The sequence below is a fragment of the Anomalospiza imberbis genome, chromosome 2 (assembly GCF_031753505.1).
Source record: "Anomalospiza imberbis isolate Cuckoo-Finch-1a 21T00152 chromosome 2, ASM3175350v1, whole genome shotgun sequence".
Lineage (NCBI taxonomy): Eukaryota > Metazoa > Chordata > Aves > Passeriformes > Viduidae > Anomalospiza > Anomalospiza imberbis.
Genome location: NC_089682.1, coordinates 115046407 through 115063090, shown reverse-complemented (window position 1 = coordinate 115063090; position 16684 = coordinate 115046407). Strand labels below are relative to the sequence as shown.

Here is a 16684-nt window from a genome sequence, read left to right as displayed (position 1 = left end):
CAAAAAGATGGCATCAGCTGACTTCCCTTGATCAACTAGATGGGTTACATTATCATTAAAGAAAATCAGGTTTGAAAAGCATGAAGTCGTGCTGGCTGTGACCAAGGGCTATGTAGTAATCAGCTATTTAAACTAGAATATACAAAGGGGTCCATAAGCTTTATCACAATGTTAAAAGCCAAAGTGTGCAAATATCACTGCAGGTGATATTTGAAGGAGTAGCCTCAGATATCATTTTTTGAGACTCCTGGGGCTATGATCTGAATATATAGTTTGTACTCTGCATCTCAGAGCAAATCTGTATGCAACAACCCATGCTTCCAGCCCCCAGAGTGTAGATGTCTGCTGTGCTGTTTTCATTTCAGTATGCAGTAGAAAATCCAGACTCTTTGAACCCGGAGTCAGTTGAGTAACTTTGTTTTTCAGGTCCTCACACAGTTATGAATACCAGTTCGTGTTGGGCACAGAGCACCTACATAAATTCAGGGTGGTGACATTTGCGCTGTGAATCAGAACTCACAGTCAACTTTTCCTACAAGTTTCCTGTCAAAATTTTTGTCACATTGGCCATTACAAGACACTTCAAAAGCCTTGGGTAATGCACACTTTTGTAAGAGGTTTCTAGGAGAGTGTTCACTGAGCATTTAAAAATCACCTAAGAGGCTCAACTACATAGTTCTTAATAGCATGTAACAAATAGATAGAGCTAGTTAATTTTGTTCAAGATTGCCAGACTAGGAGTGGTCCTAGGATAGGGGAATGGGAAAAGGAAAGAAGCATGCAGATATCGTTGATAGAGAGCAAAATGAACTTTTTTAGTCCAAAGGATTCATGTTAACGAAAGGAAAGGCTGTCCCCAAGCATATTAACAGCTCCTAAACTTGGTTCTCCCTTCCCTCAGGCTAGACCCAGAAGACTGCAGCAGGCAGCACCCTGGGATATTAAGGGATATTCTGCCTTTTTCTGGTTGAGGAATTCAGAGGGGACAGAGGAGTAGCCCTGGCACCTTAAGAGTCTTTGTGGCTTCTGAGTCAGGTAGTGGCAGCCAGATGCCCTCCAGCCTTATCTGCTACCCTTTTATTTAAGACAGGTAAAAACAATTTCTGGACAGACTTAATTAAATTCCACTAGGTCACAGTCTCTGTGCAACTCATCTTCACTTCTCTTCCACATTTATAGTTGATGAATGTCTATAACCTTCCTCATTACACACAAGGGTTATTTCCAGAGATGCAGGCAGCAGGATACAGTTCATAGGAAAGCGAGATGAAGCAGGAGGTCTTATGCATAATTCTGCACTGAATATTCCTTCACTTCCTGATTCTACACCTGTTGTCTTTGTAAGATGGATATAGGCATTCCCTCCTTCGATGTTTGCAGATGACAAGTGTGTATATTAAAACATTGTCAAGCTGCAGCTCTGAAACGACACGCCTAAACTGTTGGTAGACAAAGAGACAGGAGATGGACTGCAGCAAAGCACACTGGCTTTCTCATGGGCTCTTGGAGCAAGGTTTCTGAATTTATCAAGAAGTTTAAATTTGCAGTGCTTAACACAGAAATTTCAATGATGCATTGGAGGGATGGCAGCCTTGCTTTCAAGTGCCCATTAGAGTGATTTATGTGAAAAGGATGTGAATTCTGGCCAGGATACTACTAGAATCAGCTTGTTAAATTCATCCACACACCACTCTTGGTAACTCTGGCTTTGCTGGCTTTGGTGCCCAAAGGCAGTCTTCACTGCAGACAACTACATATCTGAGTGATCTTAAAATATCTTTTACAAAAATAAAGCTCAGGAACAGTTTTTCTTAAGTGCAGGTATCTCAGGCCTCAGTAATTTCTTTTCTATATTGTACCCTCCTGTCCTTACCAAATGGTAAATTATCTCTGTTCTGAACTGGATGCTTTTTCTTTGGCTTTCTATGGCATATTATCTTTACTTTTTCTATTACTGTGTGAATTTTGCCTTTTTCTCTTCCTGTTTCCCAGCTCATCCTCAGAATATGATCTCTAGCCAATGATACTGTTGCGTTTTCTGTGCTTATTTTGCCATTTCCAGCCATTGGTACAACTCCAGAATTTCTGTGTGTTAGCTCCAACAGAGTGGAGCTGTTTCCCCCAGCTGATTGTCTGCGTAGCTGTAGTGCCCTGGCAAGGCATCACTGCATTGTACTGAACTGGACTGGCTGAGCACTGTGCCATGTGTACACAGATTGTTACCCTTTACAGCCCCTTTTGACAGAAGTTCTTATGGCACCATAGGAAGCGATGACTATATATATATATATATATATATATATATATATATCCAGTTTATATGGCTCCATGTTGCTGTAGTGATAGGAAAGTGTACTTTTGCATGCTGGTAGTAGGGCGTTGTGGATTTCTTTGGAGGTTTTCACTGCCCAAGCAATAGTTTGGTTAGGAACCAGGCTGCCCTCCAGTCGAGCCCTGTGTCACCCCAGCACCAGGCAGTCTGTAGAGCCTTGGATGTCTCTGGGCTGTTGCCTCTGAGGTGGAATGACAGCATAAAACAAGAAAGCCGTAAAGATATTCATAAAATAAAATGAGATTTTCATCTTCACTATCCTGAGCAAACTCTCTGTATTATGCAAATATCAAAATGGCATAAACAAAACAGATTGTCCTTGTGCTAGAAGCACGTTTTGGCTCTCTTGAGATGTTTGATATATTTGATGCATTTGATATCAATATAACTGATATTGCACTGCTCGGAAATTTACCTCAGACTATTCTTAGAACATCCATGGGAAACGTCTATATTTGCCTAAGAGTATTTTCTTCCCTACCCCTATGTCCAGTCTAGATGAAATATTTCCACGTAGTTGCTGGGGAATTCAGGATAGAATTGCTTCCCTAGGCAGTATGCTGGGGAATGTGACCCTGTTGTTTTTGCCTGACAAGATGCCCAGGTAATTCACAGTGTGTTGAACTGAAATGGACTCCAATACCAATAATTTCCACAGAAGTTAACCATAGTGCTAGATAAAGTGATGCATATATGTCCTTGATTATATATAACTTTATATACAGCTCTATTAGTTATATTATATATTTCTACCTATAAATATATATTTAATGCATTTAAATAGTTACATCTACATATAAAGTCAATGATTCTTTATGTCTGTAACAGTGCTATTTGACCCAGGAGTCAAATTCCTAGTCCAGTTGTAGTATGTACAGAGAGCAGTTAAGTATAAAGTATATGGCAGAAAACTCCATCACAGGAGTTTCTTCATGTACTAATAACAAAGAATGATCTTATTGGGACAGCTTACATAAATAAAATCATTCCACATGTCTCAGGGTTACTAGATAATGCCTTAGGCATGCACACAGAGTGGTCCACTTGGCTTATCTCACATTCAATTTAACAGGGCGTTGTCTGTGATTTCAGCAGGAGCAAGAAGCCTTCAGGAAAAGCATGCTTGTGTCAGCACGAGGGGCTTAAAAGAAAAGCACAGGGGAAAAAAAATGATGTGTTTTCTTTTTACTCCCCCACAGATTGACCATCTCTGCTGAATGTCCCATGCAGCTTGAAGATTTCCCCATGGATGCACATGCTTGCCCATTAAAATTTGGAAGCTGTAAGTTCTCTTCTGGAATAAGAACTCAAAAAATACCATTTTCCTGCTTCTCAAGTCCAGAGATGTGTTGTACAGATCTTTCACCCTCCCCCCCAGCCTTCCCCTTTTAACATGGTTCTTTAGCATCCCCATTCTGCCCCCCTTGCTGCTATCCTGCTGCTTCTTTCCCATGCTTATGCTTTATCTGAGCCTGCTGCTTTCCAACTCATTCCTGCATACTCCATGATAAACAGTGAGATGATGGGTGATATTCCTTATATATCCACATCAAGTGTAACAGCCACTGTAAGATGGAGTTCTAGATGCAGACAGCTAAATTGATAACTTGGTTTTACATTTGGAGTAAAACAGAACTTTCACTGGACTGATCAGATAGATGTGCAATTATTATGGTATTTACATGAACCAGACTGCAGTGCAATATCTGCATTGCATATATTAAAAGAGATCTAGACTATTAAAAGAGGAAATATCTTTCCATTTGGCTTTAATAAATCCAGTCCTGTATCCTGTTACATGATGTTTAATACACATGTATTTGTATATATGCACACATTATTCTAAACTGTATGCTGAACGATGATTTTTCCTCAATTCCAAGCCTCTAATCCACCACACTGCTGCCTTGCCAGAAGCTTACTTTAAAAATAACCACAGGGAATCAGATCGTTATATTTAAAAACAAAGCTCTTAATTAAAGTACAAACGAGGCTACTGCAGCAGACTATTTTTTTTCATTTTGGTAATAAAATCAGAGCTTCCAGGTGCAATCAGTCTCTGAAGACTTCTGATAATTACCATGAAAGGCATTTTGCTAGCCCCTGAAGCCACCTAACTTCAGCATTTTGCAATGTTTTTCAGCCATATCAATTTAGAGTCACTAATCCTAGCAAGATTAAGCTTTGCCTTTATCGTCTGTATCTGCCCTGATTTAATACTGACTATACATTGTCTTCTAGTGATCATACTAAAAAGTAAAAACACTGTTTACAGTAACTATAGCACATCACCAGACTTAAGAGAACTGATTTCCTTTCCCTCTTCCAATCCAGATAGATTCTGTTTCCTCCAATTAGCCACCAGTATTTTACAGAGTCACTGCAGGTTCAAGTGTGTGCATTGACTTCAGCAGCATTAATTTACAGCAAAGTCAATATAAATCTGAAGGTCTAGACACCTTTATATTCCACTTAAAAAAAATCTCTATGCAAATCACCCATTGAATTCCGAACTTAAAAATGGAAAAAACATCTCACGGGAGACTGTAATTGTTTATATACAGGGTTAAACAAAAGCCACTGGAAAGAATTAATAAGACAAAGAAAAATAATTTATCCTTCCTGGTATTACGTATAGTTTATCAATAGAGGAAGTTACATTTGTTGATTTCTAGCCTAGACTACAGAACTGATATGCTGTATAGTTTTATGAAATCTTGCAAAATATGCAATACTAAAACATAGTTAATGCAATACTAAAACGTATATAAACAAACAGCCTGATGCAGCAGAGGTCAATCTTAAAGTTAATTGGATGTTTCTGTGTGTTAGTTGATTAGGTGCAGTGAGGTACAGGTTCTAACTCTCCACATAGTAAGAGCCAAAAAAAAGCGCATCCCAGTCAAACACGTGAGTGCGTGAGATAACATTACAAGATAAGCTACAAATGCTTAGAAGGAGTGCCCAGTAATCTGTCTGAATGTAATTATATGTTCTGCTAGTGCCAATTGTGTTACATGTTAATCACCTCTTAGCACACAGGTAATTTTAATCTGTGTCAAAACCAGCACTAAGGATTTCTATTTTAGGCCTGTGAGGGGTGAACAGAGTTTTAGTTTATGCCCCTTGACATGCTCAGAATAAAATTCTAGAATACATTTATAAGGTATTACAAGTCACCTTTAAGTTCTTTCACAGTGTTGAACCACAGTGGAACCGTTTGGTCTGTGCTAGCCACACCACTGGCTTCTGCAAAAAGTAAATATACAGGGACAAGCTATAGACAGTCTTTCAGCCTTGGGAATATCTGTATTACTGATCTGACAGCTCCCTTGTAATTTACTGGGATTTCATTTGCGTATGTTTGTACAAGTAGCAGCCAGTAAGTCTGAGTTTATTGAACTAGTCCAGGTATATTTTAGGAGAGGACAATATTTATTCTCTATTTACAGCAGTATGGGTTTGCATTGAGTCACCTGCAGGCTTGCAGCAAGACAAAGCCTGTAGGGGCATATGATACATAAGCACATACCCTTTCTGCTTTAGCTTTCCTCACTGTCTTTCCCTACAAGCTTTCTTTTTTAATGGTCTTCATTCCAAAAAGGTTTTTTAAAAGCCTCAAGGAATAGCATCAAAGTAAATGTTAACACATTATCAATGGAGCTGGGAGGGTGGAGAAGAAACTGGTGCTAACCAGTCTGAGGATGAAGAGAGCAGGGCAGTGAAATGAAAGAGCTGGCGTATGGTGGATCAGCAGCAGAAAGGATGCTGAGAAGTGATTGGTGTTGTAGCAGAGGCAGGAACATGTTATTAATTTTCTGGCTGCATGAGCATTCACTATGTTTGCTATTATTCAGCAGGCAAAAGGCAAAAAGTGCTTGATGTTTTCTTCATTATGAAAGAGAAGGAAAATTAATCTTTCTCATACAAATAAAGGTAGATGTTGAATTCTTATGTCCTATTTGACTGATTTCTTGCTAAATTAGAATTGTGGGAGATTTTGTGGGCCTAGGAAACATGATACGTAGCAACAGAATATTTTGTAGAAATAATTAAAAGCCCAGTCAAATACACAAAATATGATAAAAAGTTACCTGTGCATGCCACCAGCCTAGATGCCTGCATATCAGATTCAAATGCCCACTACAGAAGTGGTATTTTTTTAGCACTCTCTGGCGTGTCATGAAAAGTATAGAAGTTCAGGGACAGCTCCTAATGAAATGAAGAGAGTCCTTCAGTTGTCCTTCTCTTAAGTACAGCTCCCCACTGCTCCAAGATGGCAAGATCAGGTGGCTCTACTCCAGGAGTACATGTATACAGGTACTTTTCCTGTAGGATTGCATTCCTGCTAGGGGTCAGGACACCAGTAGAAATGATCATGCAGAAGTCTCATTGAAAGGGAACTGGGGGTGATGCATGAGCATAGGCTCAGAAATCTCTGCTCTCTTTGAATCCAGGGTGCTTGATGGGGATTGCTGTGACAGTCTGTTCATAACTGTAGCATGGTAGCATGGGAAAGGTGCTGGTTTCTTCCATGGCCAAATTTAAAATAACTTTCTGTTGCAATTCTAGTGCTGACAGTGGTCAAACAGGATGTAGTGAAAATTCCTGATGCCAGAAGCAGTTTCCCTAGGAGCACCTTAACCCAAGAAATTTGATCTCAACCCCAGGCTATTCCTGGTGTGGGGAGGAAGAATTATATAAAATAGCAAGGACTTTAAAGCTTCCTAGCTTTAATGTTTCACCTCTTCCACTGACAGTCCCTAAGAATACATTAAGAGTATAATTTAGTACAGTTTCCAAACGCCCATGTGTCACCAGGTAGGTAAGCATCATTATCTCTAGTGCAGCTGAAACAGAGAAGTTAATTGACTTTCCATAAGGTCATGCAGCAAATCAATGTCAGAAAAAGGATTAGACTCAACGTCTTTGGTTGGAGAGGCAGATGTCTAATCCACTAGACCATGAAGGCCTCTGCCCAGGCAACTTACTTAACTCCTAAATCTCATTTTACTCCTGTGTTAATTATGTCGGTGTTACCTAGCTCACGGGGTTGCCCTGAAGATGAATTAGTTAATTGCTGTGACTTGGTGCTTTGACAATATCGAATACTGTAAAGTGGAGTCTACTTACGACAACTGTCTCTTGAAGACACAGTGCCTGAGTACATGGAGTTATCAGATCTTGTATTGTGGAATGCACAAGTACATGAAGCGGCTGCCCACTAGTCACTCAGCAGCAAAACCCCCCTCCCCATGCTATTTTTAGAGTAAGTAGAGAGTTCAATGAATATTCTGAAAATAATGAGATCCCCAAGCTCATGAGCACAGGAAGAAGAGGACCTGTGTTTATTCCTGATGAATTTTAAGTTGGCCATGAAGATGGCCAAGGTTGATCACTCTTGATCAACAAGTGAGCTTTCCAGCTGTTGGTGACGAAATAATTTGTAGTGTCTGGAGATAGTAGCTAACGTAGTTTATGTACATTTTCCTTTTTAACACCTCAAACTAAGTCACAGTTTGACTTTTGATAAAGGAAAGTGCACAGGCTAGTTCAGTAGCAGGAGATACGCTCCAATTATTTTCCTCTAATAAGCATGGTGAAGTCAGAGTAATGAGGAGACAGTAACTTCACCAATATCCCAGATTTTATTGGAACACTGAACATTAAGGCACTCACTGTTCATAAACTATCCATTTCTTGTAGCCACTTAGAAATTTTTTAAAAAAAATGTATTTAAGAAAATTTCCCTGATATTTCCTTACAATGCAGAGAAGGCACTGAGGTGAAGGCACCTACAGGGTTTTTTCTTGATTTTGTACTTTTTCCCAATTAGCACCTTCAAGAGCTGCAGGAAAACTGCAAGTATGGAGGGAGAACTTGAAAATGGGGTCCTTCTAAACAGACTTTAATTCTGGTTTAGTAAAATATGATAAATAATGTATTCGGCCTCTCAAAACCTGTGTGTAAAAGTCTTGTATAAGAATATAATTAAATGAATAATAAATAAAGACAAATGTTAATTTTAAGAGACTTTGAAAAGTGGAAATGGCTCTTAGGAAGCTTTTCATAGGTTGCTCTCAGAGACAGCTGGATCTGCAGTCTCATATCTAGAGGCAGAGCTTTTCTGCTACTTGTCCCTACAGCTGGACAGAAGAGGATCCTTGAATCTGTTCCTGAGAGCAGAGACAGTACAGCTTGTTGACTCTGCTGGGATGTATTAGTGCCTTCCTTGTGGAAGCACATGTGGAGAGAGCCTGGGCAGACCTTTGAAATGCTGAGCAGCCAAGTTCAAGACTAAATTGTGATTTTGCAATTTAAGGCAGAAGTCAGCTAACAGGGAATGGATAGGTTTGGTGGTGTTCTGCTCTCTAAAGTAATACCCTCTGTTACATTTTCCTAAGCTTTATCACTGCTTCCTTAGACCCCTCCATTGCAATGGATATTGAATTACTAAAATAAGGTGAAGTTAGGTGAATACTAAAACTAAATATTTCTAAGATATCTGATGTATTTTTCTTCTCTCTCTTTCAACCCTATATTACCCTCAGCTACCAACCACCTCTTTAATTAGCATACTTTTCCTCTTATTTTTTAGCTGTTTAGAAGATAGAACTCCAGACACAATGAAAGACTTGCTTGTGGCAGCATCAAAAAGGCAGTCTAGGCAACTGTGTTGGACCATTGTTGTTCTGCTTAAGTACAGCTAGCTAGTAAAGCACAGGCATCTAGCCTGAGCTAATTTTCTGTGGAAGCCTTAGAGTGAGTGGAGGGGGTAGAGACCACCTAATGGTATTGCTGTTATTTGCCTTTATTTTCCTTGGAATCATGGACAGATGACTTGTCTTTGGGCTGTGTTGTTTAAAAAAAATAAATCTTTTAATGCAGAATGAGCACAAGGTTTTAGCCTATGTATCAAAGGCCTTGTCTTGACAGCAAAGTTCTAGGGAATGGATGGGTTGGATCTGTGAAAATTTCAGATGGAAAAATATGCTCCAGTTAGTTATCTAGAGTCCCTCTATGGCCATTGAAAGGAAATAAGTACTTCTGCAGTGAGGTTCATTAGAATTACTTTTGATATATGCCTATGGATGAGATTAATCATATTTTAGAAGTTCCTATTTTTCTGCAGTGCTATCTCATGTAGGTAAGTGTATTATACCCTAGTCAGAGCAACTTAGAAGTCCATTTTTCTCTGCATTGCTAGCTCAGAAATACAAAACCATACTTTTTTCAGAAGAAACAGTGCTGTAGATTAGTTAGGTGTTACATTGTATTGATGGTGAGCTTTTGTATCTCTCCTAAGGACTATTTCAGCTATTTCTGCTGGAAGTCCCATTTTTCAAAGGATCGCAATGAGACAGTCAGTAGGGCTCTTCAGTATAGAGAAAACTTAACCACTTCTTCAGGCGTCCTGTATGAGCTCTGCTGTTTCTTCTGCATTGAGTGCAGTGGGTGAGAACAGCAGACATTTAAGCCTTGTCACAGGTGTTGGATCATAGCCTGTAGTCATATACATGTATGTATAGCAATATAGCTTCTTTAATCCAGCATTTTGGGCAGTTAGGTCCTGCAGTCAAGGCGGAGCAATGTAGCCCAGAACATCCAAAGGGCAGGAAATTCATCAGGAGTGGTGTGTAAAAGAAAATACTCAAGTATTCCAGAGATGTAAGAAGATTTCTTAATAGGAATCTACTTAGAAATTAAAACACAGGATTCTGGGCCTGGACCATGTGGTGGATTTCTGCAGCAGCTGTTGTTGTAGGACCGCAGTCTGCATAACTTGCAAATGAGTATGGCCATAAGTTACCACTCGTCTGGTCGGTTTGCCATAGAAATATACCTTTTAGTTTGACAGAAGGGAAAAGGGCTCCCTAAAATGATCAGATCAGTCAGTTTTACTTCACCCATTATAGGGACACACATCCAAGACCTCTTTGAAAAGGCTGAAGAAACTGTAATATATCCTTCAAGCACTTGCAGTAACTGTCACTATTTAACTCCTCAAAGGCTTTGTCATATATGCATGGTTACTGTATGTCTGCACTGAGATAATTTTTAAAATACATTAAAATGGCAGCCCACCCCCCGGCTGTGTGATGGCTTTCCTGCGGAACAGTGCCCAGCTCTGGGTCAGTCAGCTCCTACTTCTGGTCACCTGCTGCATAGAAGCCAGTGAGTTTTTCCCTCTTAGCTTCATAACAAAGTGAGAAAGGGAAGTCAGAAAGAACAAAAGCTGTTGCCTTCCCACATCTTGCAGCCAGCACTGAGCCCAGGCTGCAAACTCTGCTGACATGCAGAGGGCTTGGCTCCCTACCAGCTGAGAGCAGTGTCCATGCAGGCAGGATCATCCTTAACAAAGCCCCTTTCTTTGGATCGGCTTCCTGGGGGGTGCCAGCAGCAGCTTTTGTAGCAGCTGCAAAAAGCCCCTTGAGCAGCCAGCACTGAAAGGATGAGCTCCGCCTGCCCAGGGAGCAGCCTCCTCATCATGAGGTGGCTCGCCTACTCAGGTTCTCCGGGGAAGAAAAGCTCAACTGGTGGCGGTTTTGAGCTCAAGGAAACAAAAGTTCAGGGGGGGGTAGGGGTTGGTGTGGAGGTACTCAGCAGTGGTGGTTTTGTCTCACGTGAAAGCGGTCTAGACAGGATTGTGGTGGAGCCACGTGGAGATCCGGGTGCATTGCTAATGGTGCAAACATCAGCACGCGCGTCCCACTTTGGAGATTACAGCCTAAACTTAAAGGCTGCACAACTGCCTGATTACAGGGAATCAATAAGAGTTGTCAGCAATAGAAAACAACATGCAGAAACTGTGCTTAATATGCTTAAGCTTTCAAATGGCCTTTGGGTGCAAACCTGCAAAGACATTGCTGGTCTCATAATGCCCCAGAAGGCAGCGCCAGGCTTGCGGTTGCCAGCCGTGGATCATGGGTCTATACCACTGGCAAATGGGATGTTATTTATAAATGTGACAAAATTTACCCATGTAAATGGGTAGATACTGCTCCACTGCTTTACAAGCCAGGTTTTTAATGTCTCTTATTTTCTAAGGTGGCTGTTTCCATGGCTTGTAAGCATTTCATAAACATTTCTGGAATCGTTCTGACGATCCCCGTGTGAGGTTGGTAGGTCTCTGCTGCCTGCATTTTGCAGGTGGGCATAAAGGAAGCAAAGAGCAATTACAGTCTCTTCTGTGCAAAGATAGAGTGGTTCATTACTTGCTTTTATTGCCTCTGTCGTTATGGGTCCCTAGGTTCAATTAGAGCCTCTCAGTGCTACTGCAGTACATTAATGACAAAATTACTCGCCTAGGGTTTTTGGGGAAGGAAAAAAGCTGTAAGACACTGCTAAAACTTGGATTTCAGTTTCTAGTCTGGCAGCTCCTTTATGACACCTCAGTCTCTGGTGAGCCAGGAAGTCCTTCACCTAAATTGCTGGAACCTCATTAGCCTCCTCTCATGCACAGAGAGCCAAGCCAGTCCAAGCTGTCATCTAGTGCTGCCACAGTCCCAGCCCAGCAAGCTTCTTCAAAGGGAACAGTTGCTTCATGTTGTCCCCCACGAAGAAATGAGAAGGAAAGATAACTGTGAAGAAGGAAAGCCTGATAAGCCTTCTGTTTTTTCCCCCTTCGCCGTCATTGCCACTGAAAGTCTCCTCACAGCCAGCCTGTGCTAGCAGCCAGCCATTTTGCTGAAAACATCCCAGAGCTAAATATGTCAGCAAAGCTAGGATTCCTCTCTCCTAAATTTGTATTTTTGTTGGGTAAATATATACAGCTGAGCTGATTGCTCTCACCATCTTAGGGGAGAGAAGTAGATATTTTTAGGCTCAGGTTAATCTCCTCCTAAAATAGGTCGGCTGATGGCTGTAAATAAGGAGATGTTTTATGTATGCACAGAGAAAATGAGATCGTGAGCACCTTTTGATCTGGGTCTCCAGAGGGACTGGGAGGGGACAGTTCCCAAAGAGAGGATGTGTGCCTGAGTAGTCTAGCAGAGAGCAGGTGGAATGGCAGTGCCCCTGGTCAGCAACAGCTCGCCTCAGAGAGGCTCCCTGTATCCATCACTGAGGCTGGGCACTTTGAACTGACAGCCTCAGGAGATTTTATCCCCTTCTCTGAAATACAGGGCTGCACTGTGCCCCAGAGCAGAGACCTATAATCCATCTTCGGGGGTTTAGATGACTGCACCTTTGGCGTAGGGAAGAAGTTCTTGTGATTGCAATTTCAAGGCGGTATTAAAGTGTTTGAATAATAATATTTCAGCCTGCTCTCTGCATACCTATTGATTACACATTCGCACAGTGTTATTAATGTAGCAGTCCTTCTGAGATTAGTAAATGTCTTCATTAAGGGATAGGATTCAGAAACAGAGGTATATATTTAGCTGTGCAAGTAGTTCCAATCACTCTCAGCTGATTTCAGGCCATACAGATTTATAAGTAAGGGTGTTTTGAATGGTAAGCTCAGCAGATACACTATGATTGTTGAGTCCCTGATGCCACTTAAGTGGGTGAGAAGAATATCTATAGATTACAGTGAGGTTACAGTTTTGTTCTATGATGTTACATGTGGCCAAAAATACCATGTTTGTGAAGGCACCCTCCTCAACAAGATCAATTGGAGTATTTTCTAAAATTCACTCTGCATTTCTCAACAGAAACTCCAGTGACACTCCTGCAGAGCAGGTCATGTTAGCTCTGCTGATATTAAGCGGCACCTTGCAAAAGGAGGGGACCACTGCAATTAAGATTAGCAAAGGTGCTTAATCTTTTTAAAGGTACTATGCAAAGTGAGTAATGGTGTCCGCCACACTTTGGAGGATACTTTTGTTTGCCACAGAAAAAGTAAATTAAATGTCTTACCATCATCCTCATAACCATGCTGCTTTCCCTAATGAAGCAACTAATATAAGTGCCTAATATTGTGATTGTAAATTCAAAGTTCATTAAGTGTTAGTACAGCATTCAAATTGGCTGGCTGGTGTGGAATTACCACATGCATGGCCTGGAAAGACCAACGTAAGGTCAGAAATGTTCCTAGGATATTTAGCATTTAAAATATCATCCTAGCATATCCTACCATTCTGTTTCTCTAGTTCTCTTACAGTGGATATTTATGCCAGCCATAAAAGGGAAAAAGAAAAGGATTAGAAGCTGGCACACCAGATTTTGACAAGTTCCATATGAAAAGCAGTTGTGTAGCCACCATTAAATGTGATGTAAAATCAATTCTCAGGTTAGTTCTAGCCTGAGACAGGTGCCACTAAACTTGAAAGTTAAGAAAGAAACTGTGTTAAAACTACTGTCCCCAGTGAGAGGAAGAAACAGGAAGAGGCAAAAGAAGGAAGTCATGATGCTCCCTAACATCAGCTCTCAGATGAAAGTAGAACGCTGCGGGGATGACCTGGTGCTGCTGGTGCCTTGGAGCACTGGATGTGTAGCATCCCCGCAGCACACCCTGTTTAGACACCTCTTTCAGTCGTATGTGGCAGGGGTCCCATACCACGAGTGGCAGAGTTCAGTTGTCTACACCTACACGTCTGTTTGCTGTTTGGCATGCTCCAGCCTGCACCATGGAAAAACATTTTCTTTGCTGTTTTTTTTTTTTTTTTCCTTTTCTGAGTAGAGCCTTGAGAACCTCCTGAGGTTCTGAGACACAGAGCTCAGTTCAGTATGCCATGCTTGGTTTTTACTGCCTATGTGTCAGATTTCACAGCAAGTAATCACTCCCAGTTGCAATCCCAGTGCTTGGGAAATAGATGCATCCCTCTTATTGCTCCCCCATGGTATGGGTGAGCATGATGGGGCAAGAAAGAGCTGCCGTCACTGGTGATTGTGATCATTCTTGGGAGACATTTTGTGTTACTTTGCACAGCTCCGAGCTCTGGGCTCTTCAAGGCTGCAATTGCATCCTGTGAAGGTGCTAGGCCTAACTGAATTCTTAGGATGACACTGTTCATTAGTATTTGTGCTACATCTATCATCAGTATGACTGTGATTTAGTGTACCAACTTGAAAACAGTCAATTTATAGTATAAAGAAGTCAGCAGATTTGCCTATACTAATCATGAATCCAACCTCTAAAATCACAGTTGCTTTCAGTTTGGGTTTTTTCCTTTGCTTTATATTTTTGACCTCAAAGTTGGGTCATGTTTAGACTTTTCTCCCATTAACTGGAACTTCTAAAATTACACAGGACCTTCCACCTAACTTCTTTCTTTGAAAAGCCAAAGAAAATGTCTTTTGCAAAACTATGTGTCTCAAAATGAATTTGACAGACGTCTTCAGTTCTGTATGTTTCACCACCTTGTGGGTACATTCTGTGCTTCCATTTTTTTTCCAAGCCAAATTTCTATTCCCACCTTTTCCTGAGGTGACATGTAAATCATATTCTGAAAGACAATCATTTTGATCTAACTTAGGGCTTTATTTTTTTAGCAATGATCAGTAGAGTATATTAGTGTTGCTTAGTAATGAAGTCTCTTGAGACCTGTCTGGCACGTTTTTCAGAATATCCTATACTATTCCCTGCAGAATGTCACAACAAGATCAAATAAAACTGTATCAGGAAAACATATAGAATGCTACTTATATTACTGAATTTTATTTTTATTTTAATTTCAGGAAGGACAGAAATGAACATTTTAGTATGACTGGATTTTCTACTGCCTGTTTTACAGCCAGTGGTGTCCTACAGTTTTTCATTAATATGGTCATGAGTTTCATCAGTTTTCATGTATAATTTCCTCCTTGGATGTCCTTTATTGTCACAGACAATGATACTATGTCATTCCAGAAATTTTTCCTTCTGGGCATTTAATTTTTACTCACATCTGGAACCATTCTGAGTGCATGGCCAATCTGAGCCTCCCAGTGCAAGAAGAATAGAGACTTTGTGGAGGGAACCCTGTGCAGGGCTAGAATAATCATTGAAAGGCTGGGGCATCTCTACTATGAAGGGAAACTGAGATCTTGGACTGTTCAGCATGGAGAAGGGAAGACTCAGAGGATCCTAATCCATCTGTATAAATTGCAAGGATTGGGGAATGAGAAATGAAGAAGAGGGAACTGGGTGCTGCTCAGTAGTGCCCACTGGCAGAATAAAGGCCAGTGGTCATTAAAAAACATTAAATTCCATCTGAACAGAAGAAAACATACTTTTACTGTGGGGGTGGCTGAACACTGGAACAGGTTGTCAAGAGAGATTGACAGCTGGCCACAGAGATTTGAATATCAGGGAGATATTAAAAACCTGAGTGGACATGGTGCTGGAAAAAATGCTTTTGGTGTCCCTGCTTGTGCAGGGTGTGGGACCCTATGATTACCAGAGGTATCCACCAGTCCCTGCTGTCCTGTTACTCTGTGTTACATGAATTTGTAGTCCCGTGTATTTGTACACATTGCACTTCTTGTCTGTGATGTATTTAAAATCATGCATGCTGTTTATCTTTTTGCTGTAAACTCATATCAGTTTAAATGATCAGTCTCAATTTCAATGATTTCACATCCCTAAAGTAATTGCCATAACCCTAAAATTCTCCCAAGAACACTAGAATTCATCGTACTATGGCAAAGTCTTTATTTTGTGCTCTAAATCATTTAATATGTGAATACATTTCTCTTAGTATTTATATTTCTATTTTACATTAAAAAATATTTTTATAAAAAGCTATTTTCCCCAAGACCTAGACCATGCATATTAGCACCATGTCTTGTTATTGTTATATTTAAAAACACATTTTACTAGATTTGTTTTCCATTTGCTCTTCCTATAGAATTATCTCATTTGTACATTGAGTCATCCTTATAAAGTCATTTTAATGGGAAATTCCAATTACAGAGCTCAAAGCTGGCCTGAGTCACACAGACACAACTGTTGACAGATGCTTTGTAATGGGCTACAAAGTATTTGTGCACAAACCCCAAGAAATCCAGCCTGACTCGTAGAATTCAAGCTGGTACATGGATGGCTTAGTAGCAGTGCTGTTTTGTAGCCGGCAGGAGTCTGAGAGGCTGTAAATCTGGATCACTAGTGAGTTATATAACAGCCTCTAAGTGAGTCAAATACATTAATGGTTAGATAAGATAGATATTTGTATGTGTATTCAGATTGTAATTAGAGTTTCGAAAAAAGCTGAAAATTTATGCACATCTTCCCCAATCAACAGGCTTTGGCAGGGATTAGCAATACTCCCAAGATTAGGCAGTCTGACAATCCTTGTGGCATGTACTAAAAGTCACAATAATAAAGGCTTAGAATGTAACTGCACAACTGGAATGAATAAAATAGAAAACAAACCAGAAGTCATCTTTCTACAGTATCTCTTTAAGTTAATTCAGCATCCAACTAGCATA

The 16684-nt window shown here is 40.5% G+C and overlaps 1 protein-coding gene across 1 annotated transcript in view; it reads left to right on the top strand.

The window, feature by feature from the left end:
- GABRA5 (gamma-aminobutyric acid type A receptor subunit alpha5) overlaps positions 1-16684 on the top strand; it is a 55345-nt gene that overhangs the window by 23203 nt on the left and 15458 nt on the right. The window contains exon 5 of the mRNA XM_068182672.1: positions 3532-3614. Coding sequence (XP_068038773.1) covers positions 3532-3614 — 83 coding nt within the window. The remainder of the gene's footprint in view (positions 1-3531; positions 3615-16684) is intronic.